Source organism: Microcebus murinus, chromosome 2, assembly GCF_040939455.1.
Source record: "Microcebus murinus isolate Inina chromosome 2, M.murinus_Inina_mat1.0, whole genome shotgun sequence".
Classification (NCBI taxonomy): domain Eukaryota; kingdom Metazoa; phylum Chordata; class Mammalia; order Primates; family Cheirogaleidae; genus Microcebus; species Microcebus murinus.
The window spans coordinates 101,852,636-101,880,417 of record NC_134105.1 but is presented as its reverse complement, the minus strand read 5'-3'; the positions used below and the strand labels follow the sequence as shown (position 1 = coordinate 101,880,417).

Below are 27,782 nucleotides of genomic sequence, written 5' to 3'. Positions count from 1 at the left end.
GAATCATAAGCACGTGAAAAGGTGTTTACCATTATTAGTCATCAGGAAATGCGAATTAAAACTATAATGAAGTACCACTTCAAATCCACCAGGATAGCTATAGTAAAAAAGACATGTAGCAACAGATAGTATCAAGACTTAATGAGATTGGTGGGAAATTAAGCCCTCCTACATTGCTGTTGGAAATATAAAATGGTGCAGCCATTTTGGAATATATTTACATTTCCACAAAAATGAAACAGAGTTACCATATGACCTAGCAATTCTATTCATAAGTACACATCTAGGAGAATTGCAAGTATATGTTTACATAAAACTTGCACATTAAAGTTCATAGCAGCATTATTCATAATAGTCAAAAAATGGAAACAACCCAAGTGTCCATTGACTGATGAATAGATAATCAAAATGTTGTATGTCCATACCACTGAAGTGTTATTTGGCAATAAAAAGGAACGAAATACTGATATATGCTACAATTTACTTTATTTTATGTATTTATTATCCTAAGTTAAAGAAGGCAAACACAAAGGAACACAAATTGGATAATACAATTTATATGAAATATGCAGAATGGGTAAATCTGTACAGACAGAAAGTAGAGTAGTGATTGCCAGAGGCTTGAAGGAGGGAGAGCATGGATTGACAACAGATGGATATGAGTTTTGGGGGGAGGTGATTGAAATATTTTAAACCTAGATTGTGATGATGATTGTACACCTGTGACTATAGTTAGGCTTACAGAATTCACCCCTAAACTTCCATCCAAACCTCCTATAAAGCCCACCCCTCTCCTCTTCCTAGAGGTGTATTAGGCAAGTAGAGTAGTGTAGTGTTTCCCAGAACCCTAGGGACAGAAAGGAATGGAATGCAAGAGGGGAGCTTACTTTCCTTATCCATCCTGGTTTTTTGAAAAGAATTTATTTAGTCTCCCCAGAAAACCTTCTATAAAATCCAAGGCTCTCCCCTTTTCTCTCATGGATGGCTTTTTCAGCCTCCTCCCATCTGCACACCAATACTCAAAATAAATAGCATTTTGCTACACATGAGGCTTCATGTGTCTCTCTTAGCTCCAGACCTAACACTAAGGACTACTGACTGAATGTACACTGTGAAAGTGTGAATTTTATGGTATGTGATTTCAATCTAAATAAAGCTCTTTTATTTCATTATTATTATTATTTAATTTTAAAGAGATTTATTCTGAGCCAAATTTGAGAACCATGACCCCAAGCCACGCCCAAGAAGCCTTGAGCAGGTGGACTCACTGTGGTTGAGTTACAGTTTGGCTTTATACTTCTCAGGGAGACAGGGGTTAAGGTAAAGTCATAAATCAATATATGGAAGGCGTACATTGGTTTGGCCAGAAAAGGTGGGCAATTTCTAAGTGGGAATACTTACAGGTTATAGGTGGGTTAAAAGATTCTTTGACTTATAATAGGTTAAAGACATGAAGTTTTGTCTAAAAGCTGTAAATCAGAGACAAGTTAACAGGACATATATTTGTTTTGTAAATTGTGAACCTGAAGGTTTGTTTTGCATAGCCTTACAGTTGTTAATAAGTTGCAAAGGATATCTCCAAGAAGGGGGACGGGGCATGATGAAGCATGTCTGACCTCCCTCCTCCTGGCATGCAATTTAATTTTAGGATATCCCCTTGGCCAAGAGGGGGTCCATTCTATCAGCTGGTGGTGGAGGGTAGTGGGGAAGCCTTAAGATTTTACGTTAGTTCATAAATCCCTTTTTGGGCCATGATCTGGCAGAGGCAGCATCCATGGCCAAACTCTTATTTTGTCCTACCTGCCCTCCTATAGCGAGGGTAATGTGAGACTACCTGCCCAGGGTCCATCCAGTCCCTCCGTGGAACCCTTGTGGCAAAGAGGCCTGAAGCATCCAAATGGCTTAAAACCAATTAAATGTTTCAGGCAAGACAGGACTGGAGGTAAAGGGGCACTCATCAACCCTTTAAAACCTCCTAAGCAACATTAGTGTGAACACCAAAATGTCAAAGGCAAGGCTACAAAATTAATTCATCTACAAGTGTTGAACTACCATATTCTTGGGTTTAGTGGTAGATTTGTAGCATACATAAGCATTGTGAACAATTTACTAAGGGAATTTAGAGACTTTTATTGTGTCACAATATTTTAGCCTCTCTAGTAATTTATACTAAGGTGGCTGATAAATTACTTGTTATATCTCCTTTTGTATAAGCCCATAACTGAGAACAACTATACTCAGGAAGTTATTTAGTTTTCTTGTGCCTGCACTGCCGTTGGATGCTGGGTGACAGAGAGAAACGGTCCATTTTGGTTTATTTCGTAATCTACTGAACCAATAGGAGCCATATGAAGACATGAGAGAGACAATTTCATGTGATCCAGAAACCCTAGATTTTGAGCTGGGTGGGATTATGGAGTTTCTTCCTTGGGGATTTGTGGTCTGCTTATGAGACAGAAGGAGTGAATGGATATTTGAAAACCAAAAGGATAGACTATGGGAGAATGTTGAAGACCTTACCAAATCTGTGTTTTCCTCTTTCTTTTTGGCACACTGGTAAACTACATTCCTTGACTTTGTAAGGTAGATAGTGTCATGTGACCAGGTTCTATGAAGACAATAAGAACCAAAGGATGTATATCATTTCTGCTTTCAGGTGGGTAAGTGCAGCACTACCTTCTCCATACAGTCTATTTCTCTTCTCTTGTCCCTGAACTTAGAGGAAGACAAGGTGCTAAAAAATGATAAGACCATATGAGAGGAAGAGCCTGGGTCTTTTTATGACTGCATGGAACAGAGACCTTACTAAGCCACGTAAGACTAGCACATGCGTGAGACACAACAATGTAGGGGGTGTTTTTAGTAGAAGCTAAGCTGTGCTGACCAATAAATTAATAGCATGATTAGAACACATTTTTGCTTGGTTGGTTAATTGGTTTTGGTGCTAGAAGGCACCATTTATGGTGAGAGTAGATTTTACCTACCAATTAAACAATAAAATCCCTTAGAATAATAAGATTTTTACAGTAAACATTTTTCAATAGACTTCATAATTTTAAAAAACACAATCAGGTAAAAACATCATGATCAAAAGTATCCCAATGTCTTGAGCTATTCCAAAGGTTCATAGTATTTTTCATTATTTCATTTTCTAACCTAAGAAAAATTTCTCTTATACTGCTGTAGCACAATTTTCTTTGTCTCTCTGTAATATTAAAAAGGAACATACCATTTATACAAGTGTATGTACATACATATAAATACACTGTTCATAATTCTATCTCATTTCTTTTCACCCTATTCATTTTGATGCTCTAGGAAGATGACTGGGGATGGGTTTTTGAGTCCTCACTTCTTGTGGTTCACACTACATGAAAGAAACAGTTTCCAACATGGATCAGACTTTGTGTTACTCTGTGAAGGCTCCACAGCTAGTTTGTGTGGGTGAATGTGTGTTTGAATGAGGGGCAGAGTGGGGAGTGAAATGCACCCCTCTAGAATACTGCAAATGCCCCTGGAGAGCACTGTCAAGCCTCCTGATCTCCTTTCTGGCCCAGGGTGGGCCATCCCTCTAGAATACTGCAAATGCCCCTGGAGAGCACTGTCAATCCTCCTGATCTCCTTTCTGGCCCAGGGTGGGCCATCCCTCTAGAATACTGCAAATGGCCCTGGAGAGCACTGTCAATCCTCCTGATCTCCTTTCTGGCCTCAGACTGGAAAAGCCTGAGATAAGAGGAGGAGTCTGTGAGTGAGTGAGTGTTTGCGTGCATTTGGAAATCTGCGTTGTGGGTATGATGAAGAAATGAGCGAGAAAGAGTAGATTTGCATAGGTAGGAACACCACTTCTTGAAATAAACAGGAATTGTTTGAATAAATCAGCAGTCTGGAAGCCAGATTGTGGGGCAGGGTATTTAGGGTGAGCAGGTCAGAGTCAGCTTGGACAGGTGCTAACTAAACTCTGGCATGACTCACGGAGTGGCAGGAGGAGAGCCTGGCTCTAGTCCTGGATGTAAAAGCAGCAGCCTCTGAGTGGCATTGCACAACCTCTCCCTGGCAGCCCAAAATGCTCGCTGGGGGAAGCACCCCTACCCAGCTGGTGCAGGATTAGACGCCTTGTGGACAAAGCCCTTCCTCACCCAACCATCTCCGTACATAGCTCTTGCATCATATGGGAAAGGAACGAAGTTATAGAGTCCATGACACACAGTCAGGAGTGGAACTGAAAGTGAATTTAATAAGGAGGGACATAATAGAGCTGAATCACTTGTTTCCACCTCAAGTCCCTCCTCAGATGAATTCTGAGCAGCTGAAAACTAGCTCTGGTATGAAGTACTTCAGCTTAATTGAGAGGCTCAGAGTATGTAGGGAGGGAAGCCTCATAGCACATGTTTTTGGGTGACAGCATGCTCATTGCAAAGTCAACAGACAAATGGGACTCAAAAGCAGAGTGTGATGAGGGCTCAGCATCCAGGGGTCATCTCCTCAAGGGCATGGTGTGGACCACGTCACTTCTGCTTTGTCTTCTGCTGGGCTGGTGTTGGAGTAACCGTTGAGGGGCAGGGCTCAGGCACCTTGGGGTGGCAGGGCTCAGGCATCTTGGGGTGGCAGGGCTCAGGCACCTTGGGGTGGCAGGGCTCAGGCACCTTGGGGTGGCAGGGCTCAGGCACCTTGGGGTGGCAGGGCTCAGGCACCTTGGGGTGGCAGGGCTCAGGCACCTTGGGGTGGCAGGGCTCAGGCACCTTGGGGTAGCAGGGCTCCTGGGGTGGAGGCTGGCAAGGCTGTTTCACCTGCTGCTGCTGAGGCTGAGGGGGTGGGGCACAGGGCTGCTTCTGCTGCTGGGAACTCATGCTTTAGCGATGGTTGGTCCTAGAGATGGAATAGATGGTTTAAATGGGGAATAACTAGGGAAGAAACAATGCCACTTCAGGTCTCTAAACAGAAATGTTCTTTATCGCTCTCTACCTCAAAGAATATTTTGATGATTTCTGAACCTTTGAAGAGGACGATCTTAAAAGTGATCGGCTCTGAACCACTTAAGCCAGGCCTCTTCTGTGTTCTCTTTCTTTCTACACACCTTAAAACCAAATTAGCAACATAGCACCGGCTCTTACCAGGAATATGAAACTCACAATATTGGATCCTTTGGAAATGTGATGTTATTTGGGGAAAAACCCAATAACTTCAATTAGCTTACTTATTTCTGATAAATGGCATGGCCTATCACCTATAGGATAACTCGGACCTCTCGAGAACTCCACACAATCCTACTTCTAGCCAGGCTCACGTGCTCTTCTGTCTCCAATGCTTTTCTCATTTCTGCTTCTTCAGATACCACCCAACCAACACTGATCATTTCATGTGGTACTGTTGGTAGCTTTTCTAGAGTTAGCTTTCAGAAATCTCCAGTCTCCCCAAATTGCTATCACACTTGCCCTTGTCACCTGGCACTGATAACTTAGTATATTGTATTTTAACTCATATTCTTCTGAAAAAATTATAATTTTTGGAATAAGTATCCTGTTGCCTAAATTATTTCTTCATAGCCAATGTGCCCAATATGGTAAGTTCTCACAAAAGAATTTGTTGAGAGAATAAAATTCTCTATATTAAAGTTATGAATAAAAAACAATTTATGGACCTGGGTTCTTCTCTGCTCCTAACTCACTCTGAATCCTTACAGAAGCCAGTCCCCTCTCACTGACATAGCAGGAGTCAATGGGGCAGATCCAATAACGCCTAAAGTCTTTGACGCCACACCATGGTTACTTTTAAAACAAAGACATTCCTAGAGGCTGTAATTCCAATGTACGGTCTCTATGGCTATGACTGAATTTCGATAAGGAGGGAAAGAGACAATGAGGCTCTAATAACCAAACACGTAAAATGAAAGGTAGAAAGTCCCAAGTAAAGAGACTCACCTGGTGTGCAGAGACGAGCAGGCTGTGAGGTCGCTGGGATGTGGTGTGGTGTCCGCGCCAACTGGCCTTTTATGCAGGGAACAAGCCCTGCCTCAAGGAAATGGGATCCTCTGGGGCTGCTGGGTGATTCCTCACCTGTCAGACATGATTCACCTCTTCTCTCATCCACCTGTTGACTCACGTTTTGTGATGAAACGACCCACTTGATATGTTTTTTGGCACCTGCTGTCTCAGAGGGATGTTACCTGGGCCCTAACCCCAGTGCACATCTTTTGCAACCAGGTGCAGTGTGTACAGGGAGTGTGGTGTGGGCTGAAAGAGCAAGAAGGAAGAAGTTTTAGGCTATCAGACCCAGAAAGAGTCCTATTTTCTGGAAGGCCCTAATCCTTAGCACAGGTGAGGTTTGTTGAGGTGTTTAATATTTGAAGCAGATGTGGAGATGTACAATGGGTGTTTCTAGTTGTACTGGGAGGCCAAGGACATGGTGGCCTGAATTGTCCCAGGTGAAAAATAGTAATAATTCTGTTCATCCATCACTCAGTGTTCTCAGGCCTGGAAGGAGAAAGGAGAAGCTAAAATGATTCTTTCTTCCCTAAAGGCCTTCTCTCCCAGAAAGGACTCAGAGTCAACAGCAGAGGAGCAGGGGGACATCAGCCAATGAGGAGGAGTGCCCATCACTGACACTATGGGGGACAGATTTAGCAGCTCCGGAGCCACCTGGCCCTTCCAGCCCACCCTCTTGTCCTGTCTAATGTGACAGCAGGCTCTGAAGACCCCGCCTCTCATGAGGATCCCTTCTCTGTGGCCACCATAGGAACAAGAGAGCTGGGATGACACCGAGGCCACTAATCCAGGCTTGCCTGAAATACACAACCTGTTACAAGGGTGGTCTTTGGAGAATGGAAAACTCCCTTCAAACCCAGGTGTTTGGATGGTCCCTCCCTCATCATTTTGCTCACCCCAATGCTTGTGGGGTACCTGCTGGCTCCACAGCTGTGTCATCCACCACTGGCTCCCCAGCGCTTGTTCTACCCTCCATCTCCACATGGTGTCTGGGTTATAGTAGCTGCTCAGAGAATTGATAGTTACACAGTGAATGAATGAAGGGATTGCTGGCTGGATGGTGGTGCACTTTGTACAGAGACACCAGATTCTGCTATGATAACCACTAGGGAGATTCTTATAAGGGAAATGTTTCCTTGTGACAAGCCTAATGTTATGAGCTGAGAAGAGCAGTAAGGGCTCAGAAGATGCTTCTGTTACTTCCCTGCCATCTGCTTCTGTCCCTCTAGAGTTTAAGTAGTCACCTCCCTTTGGGCTGGGGCCACTGATGCCACCATGTCTGAGTTCAAGCCCTCTTGCATTGCTTTAGCTTGGCTCTAGGCTTAGGTACAAGCCTGTCTGGAACCTTCCCCCTCACACCCGGCCCCCCATGCTTCCCCCTGTCCCCTCCCCCCCCCCCCGGACCCCACAAGGGGAATTCCAAGCCTTGCTGCTGACATGATGGGATTCTCAGACCTAAGGCAACCTGTATCCTGCTTCCCAGTCCTCCATGCCACCAAGCTAAGGACCTGGCTGACTGTAACCTCCACTCTGAGTCTTGGTCCCTGACCCTTATGTCTTTTCTTGACCCACATTCCTTGGTGCAAAGGGGACTTTCATTCAATATTCTTTCTTCTTTGCCCTGATGCACCTACCTGACTCCTTTCCCTGAGTCAGCACTGTTTTTTCATTCTAACTTCTGGAATTTCTCCTTTTACTCCTGCTGTTTTGCCTAAAGCACACTTAACAATGGGAGTAAAGGCTCCCCATCCCCCCCTTTTAAAAACTATACAGGGAAGCTTAATTTCCTCACCAGTGATGTTGGATTAGTCATGGATTTGCTGGGAAGGCATATGGCTGCTGATTGCAGCTAACATCTCTCCACATGCCTCTGACTTTCCTGTAGATGTCCTTCTCAGCATAAGATGCTGTGAATTTTTTCATATCAAAACTTCACTTTTCTTGAACTTGCTGCTTAACTGTACCTGACATCTCTTGGACATCAAAATTTTGTCTGCCATACCTTCTATCCATATACTGTCTCATGACCCTTTTCTTGTAGGTGTGGACGGGATTTGCACAGGATCTCCTGAAAAAGTTTCTCTGCAGGACCACACTGTGTAACTCTCTCTTCCTGAGCCCAGGATTTTATGATACCGCAATGCAGGGCACCTGTGGAACACAGTATGCTGTACAGCCTTGAACATGGGATGTCTCTCCATTTATGTTGATTTTCTTTAGTTTCTTTGACCGTTTTTTATAGCCTTTAGTTTGCACATGTTTTGTCTGCTTAGGTAAATTTTTTCATAAATATTTTATTTTTTGATGGTATTTTAAATGCAATAGCTATATTAATTTCTTTTGAAGCACGTTCATTTTCACTGATTAAAATGCAACTGATTTTTGAGTGTTGATGTTATAGCCTGTAATTTTCTAAATTTGTTCATTAGCTCTAACAAGGGGTTTTTTTTTGGTGAAATTTAGAGATTTTTATATGTAAGTTTATATCATCTGTGAACAGAAACATTTTACTTCTTCCTTTCCCATTTGTATGTCTTTTATTTCTTTTTATCTATTTGTACAGGCTAGAATATCCAATATTATGTTGATTAGAAGTAGAGAAAGTATCTTTGTCTTGTTACTGTTCTTAAGGAAAAGCCTTTGGCCTTTTATGATTGAATATGATATTAGCTCTAGGTTTTCCATAAATAAATTGCCTTTATCAACTTGAGAGAGTTTCTTCTATTGGCTGTTTTTGTCATGAAAGGGAGTTGAATTTTGTGAAATGCCTTTTGTGCATCAGTTGAGATGTTCATGTATTTTTTTCTTTATTCTGTTAATGTGGTATGTCACATTGATTTTCATACGTTGAACAATCCTTGCATCTGGGAATAAATCACGCTTGGTCATGTTGTATCCTTTTTAATATTTTGCTGAATTTGGTTTGCTAAAAAATTTTTTTGCGGATTTTTGCCTCACTGTAAGATGAGAGATATTACCCTGTACTTTTTTTCTTATAGTGTCTTTGCATAGCATTTATACCAGAGTAATGCTACCTTCATACATTGAGTTAGGAAGTGTTCTCTCTTTTCAATTATTTGGAAGAGTTAGCGAAGGTTTGGTAAATAATTCACCAGGAAAGCCTTCTGGTTCCGGACTTTTCTTTGTTGTGAGCTTATAGATTACTGATTCAATCTCCTTATTCCTTGTAGAGCTATTCAGATTTTATATTTCTTTATGATTTGACTTGACACGTTGTGTATATGTCAGAATTTGTCCATTTTCATCTGGATTATGCATTATGATATATACCATTATTCATCGTATTCTCTTAAGTCCTCTTTATTTCTGTAAAATCAGTAGTACTGCCCCATTGTTTTTCTTTTCTGATTTTAGCTATTTGAGTCTTCACCTTTTTTTCCTTAATCTGCCCAATGTTTTGTCGTTTTGTTGACCTTTTCAAGGAAGTAACTTTTGGTCTTATTGATTTTCCCTGTTGTTTGGTTGTTCTTTAATTTATGTATCTCTGTTCTCATTTTTCCTATTTACTTCCTTTGGGTTTAGTGTTCTTTTCATCTTCTAGTTTATTAAGGTATAGCATGGCTTTATTAATCTGACATTTTTCTTTCTTTCTTTTTTTAAAGTGTGTTCGTTTATGGCTATAAATCTTTAGCACTGCCTGTGCTGCAACACATAAGTTTGGTATGATGTGTTTTTGTTTTCATTTGTCTAAAGGTATTTCTAATTTTCCTGTGAATTCTTCAATATTGGTTGTTTGTTTAAGAGTGTGTTGTTTAATTTCCATAAATTTGTGAATTTTCCAGATTTTCTTCTGTTATAGACTTCTAATTTCATTCCACCGTGATAGAAAAAAGTACTTTGTATGATTTTAATCTTTTAAAAAAATGTATTTATTTGTTTTGTGGGCTAATATATATGGTCTATCATGGGGAGTGTTCCATGTTCTCTTGAGAAAAAGGTAACACGTATTCTGTTGTTGGGTGGAGTTTTCTGTATTTGTTAAGTCCAATTGTTTTTGTTCCTCAGTTCTGTAATTTTAGTTTTCATTGTATTCTGAAAGTCAACTTGCCAAATGGCTGCACATATTTCCTTCACATACAACTGTCCTAGAAAGTTAACCTAAAAGAATTTTCTAACATGTATTTAATTTTTTAAATTTCAAAATATTAGGGGAGGACCAATTTTTAGGTTACATGGATCACTTTTGTAATGCTTGCATCTCAGCTAAAGGCTTGCCTGTTACACAAATAGTATTCATTGTGCCCATTAGGTAGGTTTTTGCCACTTCCCGCTTCCTTCTCTCCCTTAGTTGATTTCCACTGAGTTTTACATAGAATTTGAATGTTAGTTAGCATCACCTAGTCTCATAGCTCTCTCAGTATAAATTGGACTGTGTTTCAGGTCTCAGGACTTGCATGTCCAAATTGAAGAAACTTTGATTGATAGGTGTCTTCCTCATATAGGAGCAGTTCTTCATATGGCTGACCCTGAGGAATTCTGAGGGTTCAAGTTCACCACCACAATCTATAAAGTGACTCCTGTCTGGAACGCTGGGGGCACTAGGGCTGCTCTGTCTTTGGTGCCTTCACTGTGAGGATAAGCCTATTTTTTGAGTGGGGATCCTAGAAATGAGAGTCTCAAGGTGTGACCAAAACTGTTTTATCTGACACTGTGATTGTCTTTGGCTAGATATTTTCAAATTTTGGGTGGCACAAATCAGACATTTCTCTAAGGGTTTATGTTTTAGATTTCATGTGAGGATATAGGGAGAGTAGGTAACCTACTGACGAAAGTATTTTATTTTGCCTCTGAAGTGCATGGCATGTGTAACAGTCTATATGAATCACATGGTGATGACATTATTTGTAGACACCTGGTCTCAAGTACTGAAGTGATAGTTTTATCCTTGCAGGGTCATGGCTAGTGGTGATCTTAGCCCAAAGCCATCCTTCCTGGCAGGAGATGTGGCAGTTCTGGGAAACTAACCTGCCTGACTGAGGGAAGTGATGCTGGGTGGATTCAGCACTCCTGTACCTTCTGAAGCACAGCTGGTGACTGCCCCAAAGCTTTTGAGTTTCTCTTTTTTCCCATCCTCCTCTTCCTCATTCTCCTTTTCTTTTTCCTTTTCTAATTATGAAATCACATTCTTGGAAAGCTTCCTGATCATTTGGCTCAGACAAGGAAGCTCTAGGAACATCACTCAAAATAATGCACATATGTAGTCTGCCCCATTGATTGTAGGAACAGGTAAAAAAGATGTGAAAGTTGTTGGGTGCTGATTCTGGCATTATGCCTTATACTAATCATCCACTATAGCCTGTAATGTACGTGTGCTGCATGACGCAGCAGTAGTTAGCATTTTCTTCAGACAAGATTGCTGCCTTGTGACATGATAAGAGGCCTGAGTTTCTGCACATAAGCAACTGTTGCCCATCTCCCACATGGTGGGCCCCTGTGGTGGGTGTCTGGAGGCCATAAGGATAAGAAGAACATTCCAAAGGCTTGGCCCCTGTGAGATGGTTGGTAGTCAATGACAGGTAAGACTCCTCAAGGGAGGGGCAACCTAAGACAGGCACCACCGGAGATGGGGGCCGGCCGCTGACTGGGGAGCCGCCGGCTGGGAAAGAGAACAAGAAGTTCTGCTGATGGCTGCATTGCTTTATGTTGTTTATCTTGGCCTTGTCTTTTGAGCTATGTCCAGTACCTTAAGTAATCGTTTTGCGGTTTAAGATCATGTGACCATTGTTCCCTTGTGATACAACTCTGGAATTAATGGTTATCACTGCTATGCTCAGATGCTCACGTACAATGAACTAACCTTGGGTCTGGGGGGTACAAAAATGAAGTGAGCGGTGCATTGGGAACTCGAGTCATGTGATGTCCTTGTGTGTCTGTGTCGTTATTTTATGTTCTGGGTTCATGCCTCATCCTGTAATTGGGCCACGATAAAAGGTCTAGTCACTAAATTCATTGACAACATATGTCCTGAGTCACCAGCATGGACCAAATTGGAAAGAGAAGAAGTACACTTTGGGGAATGAGAGGATAATGTTGCAGGCTGAGGGCCTGGAGGCCTAGAGAAAACAGAGAATAAACTTGCAAATAAATAGAAAAATATTTTATTTCAAAGATCTAAAACGAGTTTGGAAGAGAGTGGGCAGAAGCAAGCATATAGGTTAGGCCTAAAGTCAGATCCTCTCATAGATTCAGACTTGAGGTGTTCTGACCTGCTTCCTTCCCTAAACCTGTTCTTAATTATTCACATGTGGTGGTGTGAGAGTTTGCATCTTGTTCTATACTATAGGGAACGTTGGTGGGAATCACATAGGCCTGGTTCAGTCAATGGGTTTTGAGTGAATGCTTGTGATTTGTGTTCATTTCTCCCCATTTGCTTAATGTAGTGACTAAAAATAAATCTTTTTTAAATAAAATGGCTGCAGTATACATGCTTGAGTGAAGAAAGGAGGAAAAGTGCTGAGGAGACTGGATCTTACTGTGGAAAGTGTCCTTGGAGAGACCTGCCTCTACAAATAGGACAGAGAAGACAGCTTCAAAGAGGCAAGGACTACAAGTCAAATATTGGATTCTATGGAAGAGGGATGCAGGTGAAGGAGAATTTTCCAGGCTTGGACCAGGGGAAGTGATTGCCCAGTGCAGGCAGCCCCCACCTTGACAGGCAGGCCTTCTTTTCCTCTGTTCATACAGAAAGACTCAAACCTAGGGAGGAAGGTGACCTGCCTGTGGTCACACAGTCTGTGAAAGATAGAAGTGGGGCCAGAACTCGGGCCTTTTTTCAGTCTCTCGTTCCTTTTCGCACATTAGCAGATTGTATGAGGAAAGCAGAGGAGGAGATGGGTTCGTGTAAAACAATATTTCAGTCAGTTCAAGAGGAATAAGAAAAGCAGATGTGTGATTCAGGGAAGGTGTCAGATAGGAAGGGGCCATTGTCCCCAGCCACGAAAGAGAGCCTTTGACCACTAGTTAGAGAATCCCTCCATTTCTCCCCCTGGGAATAGTCACCAAAACTGAGAGGCAAGGCAGGGCCTCTGTGAGTCAGGAGGGCTTAACCCAGGAGGAAATCCTGGAACAGGATATTTCCTATGTTGAGAGCATCTGTCAAGCTGGTTATGGATAAATTTGCATGTTTTCTAGGAAGTTATTGGACCAGCCCAGTTTTAGGCAATGGCATTTTCCCCTGGGTGGGGCAGCGAGCCCTATAACAAGGCCCTCTGCTGCCCAACTGCCAAACTCTTGGCATTCGAGTCCCATCTACTGTGGAGAAGCTGGTGAGTTTGATTTCTTGAGTTTCTCTGTTTTGTGGTGCTCTCCAATGTTGACTTTAGTCTGAAGACAACAAGTCTGGTGGATCCAAGTTAGGATCATGGATTTGATGCTACTTAGTTGATGGAAGCTTAGGATTAGAGCACAGTGATATACCATTTTAGCTTGTGTTTTTTTTTCTGTACATAGTTCGATGTCCATATGGACAAAGAACTTAAAAGGTAAGTTTTGATTAGTAGAAAAGAAAACAACAAAGTATTGTTCTCTTTTCTATATCTTTTTCATGTCCCTGTCAAATGCTTATGTGTTAGCAGGCATGAGATCCTTGAATTCTTTCTGAACAGCCCTTTGCTCTGAGGCCAAGGCAGCCTCTTGGGACTGTATAAGAAATCGTGATGATAGAAATTGCTTGTGTCATTGCTCAGCATTTCTGAACTTGTAAATGCATTTTTGAAGATGTAATTTTCATGTTAATAACATTCCTTGGTTCTTTGTAACAGACATTTTTTTTTTTTTTTTTTTGAAAAATGGTATGAGAAAAGACATGATTTTGCCAAAGCTGATGACGCAATTTGATAGTTGGAAGGGAGAAGCCACAGAGATGTAGAAAAGGAGTTAAGAGATTAAAGTATATTCTGGAGATTAGGGAACTAATATCCCACCGTATTACATAGGCTTTGGCCCCTCTCTGTAGGAGTATCTTCTTGTGAACACTGTCATATGATTTCTTTCAGACTCTGAGATTCCAGAAAGATGTCTTATCAACAGCAGCAGTGCAAGCAGCCCTGCCAGCCACCTCCTGTGTGCCCACCCCCAAAGGTCCCTGAGCCCTGCCCACCCCCAAAGGTGCCTGAGCCCTGCCCACCCCCAAAGGTGCCTGAGCCCTGCCCACCTGTGCAGTGCCAGCAGAAATGCCCTCCTGTGCAACCTCCTGCTCCTTGCCAGCAGAAGTGTCCGCCCAAGAGCAAGTAACAGCTTGAGGATGCATCAGGACCCTGAAAGGAGAAGGACAATTGTCTCTCCTGGTTCTGAAACTCCACCTTCACGTTCCATCTCTTCAAAGCCCCTCACAGATACAGAAGAAGCTTCTCCACCATTAGCCTGTAATATGGCTGTGATGGTTCCTGACAGCAAGTTGTCCTTCGTGAGGCTTTCATCCTGCTCGTGTTCAGGCAGTGACAGAGGAAGGAAGGAAGTCCTCAGCTGTGTCAGCACCCCAGACCCCAGATGGAAGCGTGGTGGCTCTCTCCCTGGATGACATCGGAGGATTCTATCATTGGCTTCTGTGTGTATCTGTCACCTGGGCAGGAATTTCTACCACCCGGGCAATGGTACCTTTCCCTTCACTTCCTGAGTAAATACAAATAAATATACACACATGCATGATGAAGTATATATATTTTTTTCTATTCATGCCAGTTTTGTTAACAATAGTATATCATCATTTAGTTCATTTCTGTCTTTCTCTGATCCCCAGGGCCACACTCTCACAATCTGTGTTATCTGAATTTTGTGTCATATCAAAAATGATTTCCATATCATTTCAAACCTATATTAATTTACTTATCTACAATGTCTGATTTCAGGAACAATTTGTTGAACTTCTTAGAATTTCAGTCTCTCTACTATAAAGTGAGGAAAAAAATATTTATATCACAAACTTGTCTTAGGTTTAAAATGGAATTAATATGTGTACTTGGCTTTGCACAACGCCTGTTACACACTTAGCACTCAGTTAATGGTAATGGCAGTTTATTGGTTTCAGTGGATCATCATTATCTCCATCTACATCTTTATCACCACCACCACCATCGCCACCATTGGGTTTACTCCAGCCAGAGAGTGGCTTGGGCATAACTAATATAGGAAATAAGATTGTAAGTTAAATTATATAACTTTATATACTTGTTTCAGAGTATGTAAAGAACTCTTACAACTTAACAATAGAATGAAAAATAATCCGATAGGAAATGGGAAAAAGGATTTGAATACATATTTTTCCAAATAAATCCTACAAATGAATCCAAACACGTGAAAATGTGTTTACCATTATTAGTCATCAGTGAAATGCAAATTAAGACTATATATAATGAAGTACCACTTTAAATCCACCAGGATAGCTATAGTACAAAGGAAAGATAGTAACAGATAATATCAAAACTTAATGAGATTGGTGAAAAATTTGAGCCCTCCTACATTGCTGTTGGAAATATAAAATGGTGCAGCCATTTTGGAAAATATTTACATTTTCACAAAAATGAAACATAGAGTCACCATATGACCCAGAAATTCTATACATAGGTACACACCTAGGAGAAGTGAAAGCATATGTTTACATACAACTTGTACATTAAAGTTCATAGTAGCATTATTCATGATAGTCAAAAAAATGGAAGCAACCAAAATGTCCATTGACTGATGAATAGGTAATCAAAAATGAGGTATATCCATATACTGGAGTGTTATTTGGCACTAAAAAGGAATAAAATGTTGATATATGCTAGAATTTAGTTTATTTTATGGATTTACTATGGTAAGTTAATGAAGGCAAACACAAAGGAACCCAGATGGCATAATACAATTTATATGACATGTGCAGAGTAGGTAAATCGGTACAGACAGAAAGGAGACTAGTGGTTGCCAGAGGCTCAAGGAAAGAAAACATGGATTGACAACAGATTGAAAGGAGTTTTGGGGGGAGGTGACTAAGATATTCCAAAACTAGATTGTGATGTTGATTGTACACCTGTGAAAATACTGTTAGGCTTAAAGAATTCACCCCCAAACTTCCATCCAAACCTCCTATAAAGCCCACCCCTCTCCTCTTCCTAGAGGTGTATTAGGCAAGTAGGGTAGGGTAGCCTTTCCCAGACCCTAGGGACATAAAGGAATGGAAAGCCAGAGGGAGCTTAATTTCCTTATCTATCCTGGTTGTTTGAAAAGAATTTATTTAGTCTCCCCAGAAAAACCTTCTATAAAACCCAAAGTTCTCCCCTTTTCTCTCATGGACGGCTTTTTCAGCCTCCACTCATCTGCACCCAGATGCTCAAAATAAACAGCATTTTGCTACACGTGAGGCTGCACGTGTCCCTTTTAGCTCCAGACCTAACACTAAGGACTACTGAATATACACTTTAAAAGTGTGAATTTTATGGTATGTGAATTCTGTCTCAATAAAGCTATTTTATTTCATTATTATTATTTGGTAAATTTTAAAGAGATTTATCCTGAGCCTAATTTGAGGACCATGACCCAGAGCCATGCCCAAGAAGCCTTGAGCAAGTGGACTTACTGTGGTTAGTTACAGTTTGGTTTTATACATTTCAGGGAGACAGGAGTTCAGGTAAAGTCATAAATCAATACATGGAAGGCGTACATTGGTTCGGCCATAAAAGGTGGGGCATCTCTAAGCAGGAGCACTTATAGGTTAAAGGTGGGTTAAAAGATTCTTTGACTTGTAATTGGTTAAAGACATGAAGTTTTGTCTAAAGGCTTGGAATGTTAAGAATAGTAAGCCTGTAAATCAGAGACAAGTTAACAGGACATATATTTGTTCTGTAAATTGAGAACCTGAAGGTTTGTTTTGCATAGCCTTAGACCTGTTAATGAGTTGCAAAGGATATCTCCAAGAAGAGTGGCTGGGCATGATGAAGCATGTTTGACCTCTCTCCTCCTGGTATGCAATTTAATCTTAGGATATCCCCTTGGCCAAGAGGGGGTCCATTCTGTCAGCTGGTGGTGGAGGGTAGTGGGAAGCCTTAAGATTTTATTTTAGTTCACAAGTCCCTTTTTGGGCCATGATCTGGCAGAGGCAGCATCTATGGCCAAACTCTTATTTTGTCCCACCTGAGACTACCTGCGCAGGTGACCAGACTGTTCCATCCAGTCCCTTGGTGGAACCCTGTGGTCAAGAGGACCGAAGCATCCAAAGGGCTTACAACCAAATAAATGTTTGAGGCAAGACAGGACTGGAGGTAGAGGGGCACTCATCAACCCTTTAAAATCTCCTAAGCAACATTAATGTGAAAACTAAAATGTCAAAGGCAAGGCTACAAAATTAATTCACCTACAAGTGTTGAACTACCATATTCTTGGGTTTAGTGGTAGATTTGTAGCATACATAAGCATTGTCAACCATTCACTAAGGTAATTTAGAGACTTTTATTGTGTCACAATATTTTAGCCTCTTTAGTAATTTATACTAAAGTGGCTGATAAATTACTTGTTATATCTCCTTTTGTGTAAGCCCATAACTGAGAACAACTATCCTCAGGAAGTTATTTAGTTTTCTTGTGCCTGCACTGCCATTGGATGCTGGGTGACAGAGAGAAATGGTCCATTTGTTTATTTCATAATCTACTGAACCAATAGGAGCCATATGAAGACATGATAGAGAGAATTTCATGTCATCCAGAAACCCTAGATTTTGAGCAGGGGGGGGGGATTATGCAGTTTCTTCCTTGGGGATTTGTGTTCTGCTTCTGAGACAAAAGGAGTGAGTGAATGGATATTTGAGGACCCAAAGAGTAGACTATGGGAGGAGCTTGAAGACCTTACCAAATCTGTGTTTTCCTCTTTCTTCTTGGCACACCGGTAAACTACATTCCTTGACTTTGTAAAGTAGATAGTGTCACGTGACCAAGTTCTACCAAGACAAGAAGCACCAAAGGGATCTACACCGTTTCTGCTTCCAGGTGGGTAAGTGCAGTACTACCTTCTCCATACTCAATCCATTTCTCTGCTCTTGTGCCTGAACTTAGAGGAGGACAAGGTGCTAAAAGATGATGAGACCATAAGAGAGTAAGGACCTTGGTCTCTTTATGACTGCATGGAACAAAGACCTTACTAGCCCACGTCAGACTAGCACATGCGTGAGAACAATAATGTAGGGGGTGTTTGTAGTAGAAACTAGGCTATGCTGACCAATAAATTAATAATAGCATGATTAGAACACATTTTTGCTTGGTTGGTTAATTGGTTTTGGTGCTAGGAGTCACCATTACGGTGAGAGTAGATTTTACCTACCAATTAAACAACAAAACCCTTAGAATAAAAAGATTTTAGGGTAAACATTTTTCAAATAGACTTCATAATTTTAAAGAATACAATCAGGTAAAAACATCATGATCAAAAGTATCACAATGTCTTGAGTTATTCCAAAGGTTCATAGTTTTTTTCACCATTTCATTTCCTAAGCTAAGAAAAATTTCTCTTATACTGCTGTAGGACAATTTACTTTGTCTCTCTGTAACATAAAAAAGGAACATACGTTTAATACGAGTGTATGTACATACATGTGAATACACTGTTGATAATTCTATCTCATTTCATTACACCCTATTCATTTTGATACTCTAGCAAGATGACTGGGGGGTGGGTTTTACAGTCCTCACTTCTTGTGGTTCACATGTCACTATACATGAAAGAAACTGTTTCCAACCTGGATCAGACTTTGTGATACTCTGTGAAGGCTCCACAGCTAGTTTGTGTGGGTGAATGTGTGTTTGAATGAGGGGCAGAGTGGGGAGTGAAATCCACCCCTCTAGAATACTGTAAATGCCTCTGGAAAACACTGTCAATCCTCCTGATCTCCTTTCTGGCCTAGAGTGAGCACTCAGAGATTGGAAAAGCCCGAGATAAGAGGAGGAGTCTGTGAGTGAGTATCTGGGTGCATTTGGAAATCCGTGTTGTGGGTATGATGAAGAAATGAGCGAGAAAGAGTAGATTTGCATAGGTAGGAACACCACTTCTTTCAATAAACAGGAATTGTCTGAATAAAGCAGCATTCTTTTTTTTTTTTTTTTTTTTTTTGAGACAGAGTCTCGCTTTGTTGCACAGGCTAGAGTGAGTGCCGTGGCGTCAGCCTAGCTCACAGCAACCTCAAACTCCTGGGCTCAAGTGATCCTTCTGCCTCAGCCTCCCAAGTAGCTGGGACTACAGGCATGCGCCACCATGCCCGGCTAAAGCAGCATTCTGGTAGCCAGATTGTGGGGCAGGATGTTTAAGGTGAGCAAGCCAGAGTCAGCTTGGACAGGTGCTAACTAAACTCCAGCATGACTCACTGAGTGGCAGGAGGAGAGCCTGGCTCCAGCAGGGATGAGAAAGCAGCAGCCTCTGACTGGCATTGCACGACCTCTCCTGGCAGCCCAGAAGTGCTCGCTGGGGGAAGCCCCCCAACCCAATTTGTGCAGGATCAGATGCCTTGTGGACAAAGGCCTTCCTCACCAAACCGTCACCATACACAGCTCTAGCATCATATGGGAAAAGAACGAAGTTATAGAGTCAATGACACACACAGTCAGGAGTGGAACTGAAAGTGAATTTAATAAGGAGGGACATAATAGAGCTGAATCACTTGTTTCCACCTCAAGTCCCTCTTCAGATGAATTCTGAGCAGCTGAAAACTAGCTCTAGTATGAAGTGCTTCAGTTTAATTCAGAGGCTCAGAGTATGTAGGAAGGAAAGCCTCATAGCTCATGTTTTTGGGTGACAGCATGCTCATTGCAAAGTCAACAGGCAAATGGGACTCAAACACAGAGTGGGATGTGCCTCAGCCTCCGGGGGGTTGGCTCCTCAAGGGCATGGCTGTGGACCACGTCACTTCTGCTTTGTCTTCTGCTGGGCTGGTGTTGGAGTGACCGTTGAGGGGCAGGGCTCAGGCACCTTGGGGTGGCAGGGCTCAGGAATCTTGGGGTGGCAGGGCTCAGGAACCTTGGGGTGGCAGGGCTCAGGCATCTTGGGGTGGCAGGGCTCAGGCACCTTGGGGTGGCAGGGCTCAGGCACCTTTGGGTGGCAGGGCTCCTGGGGTGGAGGCTGGCAAGTCTGTTTCACCTGCTGCTGCTCAGGCTGAGGGGGTGGGGCGCACGGCTGCTTCTGCTGCTGGGAACTCATGCTTCAGTGGTGGTTGGTCCTAGAGACAGAATAAATGGTTTAAATCTGGAATAACTAGGGAAGAAACAAAGCCACTTCAGTTCTCTAAACAGAAATGTTCTTTATCGCTCTCTACCTCAAAGAATATTTTGATGATTTCTGAATCTTTGAAGAGGATGATCTTAAAAGTGATCAGCTCTGCACCACTTAAGCCGGGCCTCTTCTGTGTTCTCTTTCTTTCTACACACCTTAAAACCAAATTAGCAACATAGCACCGGCTCTTACCAGGAATATGAAACTCACAATATTGGATCCTTTGGAAATGTGATGTTATTTGGGGAAAAACCCAATAACTTCAATTTGCTTACTTATTTCTGATAAATTGCATGGCCTATCACCTATAGGATAACTCGGACCTCTCGAGAACTCCACACAATCCTACTTCTAGCCAGGCTCACGTGCTCTTCTGTCTCCAATGCTTTTCTCATTTCTGCTTGTCCAGATACCACCCAACCAACACTGATCATTTCATATGGTACTGTTGGTAGCTTTTCTAGAGTGAGCTTTCAGAAATCTCCTCTGTCTCCCCAAATTGCTATCACACTTGCCCTTGTCACCTGGCACTGATAACTTAGGATATTGTATTTTAACTCCTATTCTCCTGAAAAAATTATAGTTTTTGGAATAAGTAACCTGTTGCCTAAATTATTTGTTCACAGCCAAAGTGCCCAATATGGTAAGTTCTCACAAAAGAATTTGTTGAGAGAATAAAATTCTCTGTATTAAAATTATGAATATAAAACAAGTTATGGACCAGGGTTCTTCTCTGCTCCTAACTCACCCTGAATCCTTACAGAAGCCAGTCCCCTCTCTCTGATATAGCAGGAGTGAATGGGGCAGATCCAATAATACCTAAAGTCACTTCAAGACCACACCGTGGTAACTTTTAAAACAAAGGCATTCCTAGAGGCTGTAATTCCAATGTACGGTCTCTATGGCTATGACTGAATTTCGCTAAGGAGGGAAAGAGACAATGAGGCTCTAATAACCAAACACCTAGAACGAAAGGTAGAAAGTCCCAAGTAAAGAGACTCACCTGGTGTGCAGAGACGAGCAGGCTGTGAGGTCGCTGGTTTGTGGTGCGGTGTCCGCGCCAACTGGCCTTTTATGCAGGGAACAAGCCCTGCCTCAAGGAAATGGGATCCTCTGGGGCTGCTGGGTGATTCCTCACCTCTCAGACATGATTCACCACTTCTCTCATCCACCTGTTGACTCACATTTTGTGATGAAACGACCCACTTGATAGGTTTTTTGGCACCTGCTGTCTCAGAGAGACGTCACCTGGGCCCTAACCCCAGTGCACATCTTTTGCAACCAGGTGCAGTGTGTACAGGGAGTGTGGTGTGGGCTGAAAGAGCAAGAAGGAAGAAGTTTTAGGCTATCAGAACCAGAAAGAGTCCTATTTTCTGGAAGGCCCTAATCCATAGTACAGGTGAGGTTTGTTGAGGTGTTTAATATTTGAAGCAGATGTGGAGATGTACAATGGGCGTTTCTAGTTATACTGGGAGGCCAAGGACATGTTGGCCTGAATTATCCCAGGTGAAAAAAAGTAATAATTCTGTTCATCCATCACTCAGTGTTCTCAGGCCTGGAAGGAGAAAGGAGAAGCTAAAATGGTTCTTTTTTCCCTAAAGGCCTTCTCTCCCAGAAAGGACTCAGAGTCAACAGCAGAGGAGCAGGGGGACATCAGCCAATAAGGAGGCGTGCCCATCACTGACACTATGGGGGACAGATTTAGCAGCTCCGGATCAACCTGGGCCTTCCAGCCCACCCTCTTGGCCTGTCTAATGTGACAGCAGGCTCTGAAGACCCCGCCTCTCATGGGGATCCCTTCTCTGTGGCCAACAGAAGATCAAGAGAGCTGGGATGACACCGAGGCCACTAATCCAGGCTTGCCTGAAATACACAACCTGTTACAAGGGTGGTCTTTGGAGAATGGAAAACTCCCTTCAAACCCAGGTGTTTGGATGGTCCCTCCCTCATCATTTTGCTCACCCCAATGCTTGTGGGGTACCTGCTGGCTCCACAGCTGTGTCACCCACCACTTGCTCCCCAGCCATTGTTCTACCCTCCATCTCCACATGGTGCCTGGGGTATATTAGCTGCTCAGAGAATTGACAGTTACACAGTGAATGAATGAAGGGATGGCTGGCTGGATGGTGTTCTGCGTATAGAGACACCAGAGGCTGCTATGAGAACTACTAGGGAGATTCTTATAAGGGAAATGTTTCCTTGTGACAAGTGTAATGTTACGAGCTGAGAAGAGCAGTAAGGGCTCAGCAGATACTTCTGTTACTTCCCTGCCATCTGCTTCTGTCCTTGCTAGAGTTTATTTAGTTACCTCCCTTTAGGATGGGGCCACTGACACCACCATGTCTGAGTTCAAGCCCTCTTGCATTGCTTTAGCTTGGCTCTAGGCTTAGGTACAAGCCTGTTCTCAACCCTTGGTCTTGTGGACCCTACAAGGGGAATTGCAAGCCTTTTTGGTGACATGATGGGATTCTCCAACCTAAGGCAACCTAAGTCCTGCTTCCCAGTCCTCCATGCTACCAATTGAAGGACCTGGCTAACTGTACCTCAGCTCTGAAGTTTGGCCCCTGACTCTCATGTCTTTTCTTGACCCACCTTCTTTGGTGTGAAGGGGACTTTCGTTCAATATTCTCTCTTCTTTGCCCTGATGCACCTACCTGACTCCTTTCCCTGAGTGAGCATCATTTTCCTTCTGACTTCTGGAATTTCTTCTTTTACTTCTGCTGTTTTGTCTAAAGTACCTTTTAAATGGGTGTAAATGCTTTTTTTTTCTTTTTTAAACCTATACAGGGAAGCTTAATTTCTTCACCAGTGATGTTGGATTAGTCATGGATTTCCTTGGAAGCCATATGGCTGCTGATTGCAACTAACATCTCTCCACATACCTCTGACTTTCCTGTAGATGTCCTTCTCAGCAGAAGATGCTGTGAATTTTTTCATATCAAAGCTTGAGCTTTCTTGAACTTGGTGCTTAACTGTACCTGACATCGTTTGGGCATCCCTCCAAATTCTCTCTGCCATACCTTGTATCCATAAACTGTCATATGGCCCTTTTCATGTAGGTGTGGATGGGATTTACACAGGAGCTCCTGAAAAAGTTTCTCTGCGGTACCACGCTGTGTAACTCTCTCTTCCTGATCCCAGGATTTTATCATATTGCAATGCAGGGCACCTGTGGAACACAGTATGCTCTTGTGTGTACAACCGTGAAGTTTTGGGGAATCTATGCACATGGGCCCAGACTTGGCAAATGGGATAAAGGAGGCTATGGAATAACACTTCTTGCCCTCACCTCCAGGATGAAGAGTTCTGAGACCCTTTCTTAAAGATACTCAAGAAGTCTCTTGGGCTTGACCATCAGTTGTTCTTGGTGATGTGAGAAAAGAGAATGTCTCCTTGAATGGACATTCTGTCCTCAGGTCCCCCCTAGTCCATTATTCCACTTCTCTGTAACCACATTCCCAGATAAACTTCCTGCTCATGGAGCTTTAGTGTCAGACAAAACTTACTGGCAAACAAGGTAAGATAATCATGAAAGAGGCAAGTAATTCCAGAAGCAGATAGATATATAAACACAATCATTCAGAAGATGAGGATCAATGCCCAGAGCACAGAGAGTCAGGTGGATCACTGAGAGAAAGCTGAAGTTGATCTAAGTTTCTTCTTCAGAGACTGTGGAAAGGTTGGTGTGACTGAGGTTGATCTTTTCTCAGCTTACTCCTGGAATTGTAACAGAGGTAAAGGTCTGGAAAAGGGTAGAATATTTTGTGAGCTGTCTCTTTAAAACTCCTTCTCCTTTTTGGGATCTAAAACCTGCATTCCTCCCTGAGGCCAATCATCAAAGAGGCAAAAAAATGTTCTTTGTCCTTTGTTTTCTAATCTCTTTAAACCACAGGAGAAGGCTCAACAGAATTATCCAGGCAAAGGTCAGGAGAGATAGGATTGACTAAAACCAATAGCTATAGTTAAACAATAGCCTGAAGCCAGGCCCAAGTACTGAGAGCCCCTTTAAAAGCCTCATATTTCTGCTTAAAGATGGGATGATATTTCTTTAATATGAGAGTCTCCCATCTTCCTCATTTGCTGGCAAATTGATAAACTTCTGTTTCTTTTTCCTTAAACCATTTGTCCTTGTTCTTCATTCCCATTCATTTGGCCTCAGGGACAAGTACTAAACTTTTGGTAACAGAATGCTGCATGACAGAAATTTTAGGAAAGGTGCCTTCCCTATTTGGCCTCATCCCAGGGAGATCAGAGGCTGAAGCTTGGTGAAGATGTCACTTCTGACAATACCTTTGAAGAGAATCTGATGGGGTGCCATGAGAGGGAGGGTCCACTTTTCTTTGTGACAATTTGGCCCTGCCAGCTTCTGAGGCTGTTCTAGCTTTGAGGAATATGTTGCAGGTGGCCAGACAAAGGAGGCTTCAAAGGGTAAGCCTTGGGCAGACGTGGTCTAGGTGGTCTCTGGGGAGGCGGACAGTGGGGAGGTGGTCCTTGTGGAAATGTGCAAGGTGCTGGACATTTGAAGATCATGTCTCTAGACACCAGGATGGACATGCCACAGGATATGCGGGTAAGATTATAGGAGGTGGCTGGCAAGGCTACTGCTAGCAGAAAACTGTTCTTGTGATTTTGCAATTCTGAATGAAAGCAGTGACTATGTTAATAGAGGGTCTCTCCTTTAGGGAAAAAGGGAAGAGTTCATCTTATAAGCTAGGGCAGTACTTGTCCAAGCTGTGAAGGATCTTTTCAGCTCCTAAAATCATTATGACATAGGATTCTTTTCCTTCCCTTCCCATTTAGCATTTTTCCTTACCACAAATTTGTGTTTTACCACAAAAACTTTTCCTTTCTGTGCCATTATTTAAAGAAAATGCAACTTTTTTATGCAACACAAAACATTGTATAAATTAAGGAAGACAGACTAAATTTTTGAAATTGTGATCACAAGATTTTTTTCTATATCTATAAAGTTCATTTTAACTAAATAGCCTCTGGTAATGAGGTAAGTGATTCTTGGGGAGAATCTGCCAAATTTAGTTCACTCTTCTTTGAAGGCAACACAGAGGAATTCTTTCTCAAATGGAGACTCTTGTTTCCATTCTCCTTCATTTTAGTGCCTTCTGCCTACCTTTCTTCTCCAGGAGTATTTCCATAAAAGAAATACTACTTCTTCTTCTTTTAAGAAATACTTCTCTTTCTATAAGATATATTTCTTCTCCAGGAGTATTTTCATAAAAGAAAGCAAAATCATATTATACAATATCTAAATCTTCTCCCTCTATGTAAGGAAAAGCACAAAAGCATCAAACAGTCTTCTTTTTTTTTCAAATTCACAACATAATCATATTGCTCTTACATAGACATGGGGCTCAGCCATGTAGGAGCTTGTAGTTCCATATCGAGGGAAGTGTAATATCCCACGGTTGAGCAGGATCAGTTGTTTCTCAAGCTAAATATGAGTCATCTGAAATGACAAGTCAGGAGCTTCCAGAGATCTCATGTCCTGGAACCTCCCTACTGGAATATGTGCACAGCACTGGAGGACCTGCTTAACTTTGCAGTTACAATGGATTGCTGGTGGCAATGGAAAAATTTGAGGATTTTCTAGCTCTAGAAAAAAGGGACTACGATTCATTCATTCCTCTGATTATCAAATGCCTAAAATATTTCAAATCATGTTCTAGACATTTGTGATATATCAGTGAAGAGTAAAAAAGATTTCTGACCTTATGGACCTCACGTTATAGGGAAGGATGAAAATAAATAATAAAGAACCATGGTGACTATGTAAATTACATGTTGAGTGCTATGATAAAAGAATAGTAGAGCTTATACTACTATTGGTTGGGTGCACCGAAGAGGTATGGATGGTGGTTGTGAGTCGTCTTTGAGAAGGTGATGTTTGAACACATTCTAAAGAAGTGAAGAGATTAGCTATTAGGATTTCTGTGGGCAGAGAGTTCCAGGTCAAGACAATATGCAGTGCAAATCCTCTAAGCTTGGAGCCTGCCTGACATGTTCCAGAGACACTGCAGCTGGGTTTGAAGAGTAAGTGGGAGAGGGGCTAGTGCTAAAGAAGAACAAGTTTGCTCTCTGCTTTTGCTCCCTGCTGTCATCCATCTGTAGGATCTGATGAATCTTACTTCTTCCACACACCCCTGCAAGCTCTTCATTCTGACAAAATAGCCTGGAGTAAAGTGCACTGAGCAACGTCTCTTCAGTTGCCCAAATGTTACTTACATTCCTTGGACTGACTTTTTTTTTTAGAATTTCTACTCTGCAAAGGGAAGGTTACCTATATAAGAATGGATTTATGTCATATATAAAATCCTTTTGAGGACAAGGAGTTTACTTACCAAGAAAATGCTCTTTCAGCAGACTTTAGTTCTTTAGGTGTGATAACACCACTGAGTTACTGTAATTTGGTAAGTACAGAATTATGATTATTTTTTAAAAAATTTCTTTTTAAAATAAAGTTATGGTAAATATTACAGTGTAGGTTTAGGAGGTTGTTATAAAAATAGGGATGCTGGTATGAGAGTAACTGAATATTTGGGAAAACTATTCTAATATACCCTTTGCTAATAGCCATGTGACACCTGTCTTTTCTTCTTGGTTACATAGGACCCAATAAAGGCCCTCAGTGGTTTCCTACCTAAAATCCTGGCCCAGAACTCACTATAGTCCTTTTCTTTGGTGTCTCAGCCAAGGGGACAATTCCCTCCCTCCCATGTTCCCACATCGTGGATTTTTTTTTTTTTTAATTTAGTGATAATATTGACTTTATGGGTATTTGCAATCGAGGGCTCCCTGGATTACTGGACTTCAGGATGCCTCCTCTTCTGCTTTTCCTTAGCAACCCCCCAAAGGTTATGCTGTGTTAAAACAGGCAGTAAAATTGTTATGTGTTATATGAAAAGCAGACTATTTGCCCAATAAGCTTGTTGTTATTGAAAGGATGAAGAGATTTGGTGAGTATTGGCTACTACTGACTTTCCTTGGGAATGTATTGATGAGTTCATGAAGCACAGGGCCAATTTGCAAGTAGAATGAAGAGGAATGGAGTACAAACATTTGATGGGAATTGGCTACTTCTAAATCTCCAAAGAGATAAGACCAAGAGAAGACCCAGTATGAATACTCTTTGCAGCAATGAGGAGATTAAAGATGTAGTATTCCCATCTATGTTGTTTCAGAAAACACTGGGTAGTAGGGCTACACTTAAGAAAAAGAGAAATGGAGTCAACCAAGCAAAGAAATTAGCTTTGTTTGAAAGGAGTTCAGGGAAAAGAACTTTGAATAGAGTTACTGCCAAGGGAATTGACCCGAAGCAAATTAGGAGCCTGCTAACTTGTTATGAAATTGTTTTGCCTAAGAAACCATGAACTCATTCAACAAAAGTTTGTGAGTGTTTCCAAGTCTTTAAGCAGTACTGAGGCAGAAAGAGCAGCCTATACTGCATTTCCTGAGAAGAGGACATACAATCCATGACGGGGGAGGCCAATGAGAAAGGAACTAATCCCACAGGGCAGGAGGGCCTTCAGGAGTGCCTGTTGA

At 42.0% G+C, this 27,782-nt stretch overlaps 4 protein-coding genes across 5 annotated transcripts in view; 1 reads left to right on the top strand and 3 right to left on the bottom strand.

The window, feature by feature from the left end:
* The window catches only part of S100A9 (S100 calcium binding protein A9), a 442,604-nt gene that overhangs the window by 260,740 nt on the left and 154,082 nt on the right, over positions 1–27,782 (bottom strand). The gene's annotated exons all lie outside the window — the stretch shown is intronic.
* LOC105885896 (uncharacterized) lies at positions 4,215–21,280 on the bottom strand. Of its 2 annotated transcripts, none has more exons than XM_076000137.1 (2): positions 21,229–21,280; positions 4,215–4,866 (listed from the first exon to the last, which is right to left on the bottom strand). In XM_076000137.1, the coding sequence occupies exon 2, from the start codon at positions 4,845–4,847 to the stop codon at positions 4,506–4,508; it is 342 nt and encodes a 113-aa protein (XP_075856252.1). In that variant the 5' UTR covers positions 4,848–4,866; positions 21,229–21,280; the 3' UTR covers positions 4,215–4,505. The 2 variants fall into 2 exon arrangements, with proteins under 2 accessions (XP_075856252.1, XP_075856251.1); XM_076000136.1 differs by lacking the exon at positions 21,229–21,280 and adding an exon at positions 5,919–5,991.
* On the top strand, positions 14,004–14,261 carry LOC105885897 (uncharacterized). The gene has a single exon (XM_012791184.3). The coding sequence runs from the start codon at positions 14,016–14,018 to the stop codon at positions 14,232–14,234; it is 219 nt and encodes a 72-aa protein (XP_012646638.1). The 5' UTR covers positions 14,004–14,015; the 3' UTR covers positions 14,235–14,261.
* On the bottom strand, positions 19,568–21,282 carry LOC105885898 (cornifin). The gene is made up of 2 exons (XM_076000138.1): positions 21,229–21,282; positions 19,568–20,172 (listed from the first exon to the last, which is right to left on the bottom strand). The coding sequence occupies exon 2, from the start codon at positions 20,151–20,153 to the stop codon at positions 19,860–19,862; it is 294 nt and encodes a 97-aa protein (XP_075856253.1). The 5' UTR covers positions 20,154–20,172; positions 21,229–21,282; the 3' UTR covers positions 19,568–19,859.

Excerpts from the sequence above, each read along its gene's own strand:
- LOC105885897 (XM_012791184.3), top strand. The coding sequence starts at position 14,016 with ATGTCTTATCAACAGCAGCAGTGCAAGCAGCCCTGCCAGCCACCTCCT.
- LOC105885896 (XM_076000137.1), bottom strand. The coding sequence starts at position 4,847 with ATGAGTTCCCAGCAGCAGAAGCAGCCCTGTGCCCCACCCCCTCAGCCT.
- LOC105885898 (XM_076000138.1), bottom strand. The coding sequence starts at position 20,153 with ATGAGTTCCCAGCAGCAGAAGCAGCCGTGCGCCCCACCCCCTCAGCCT.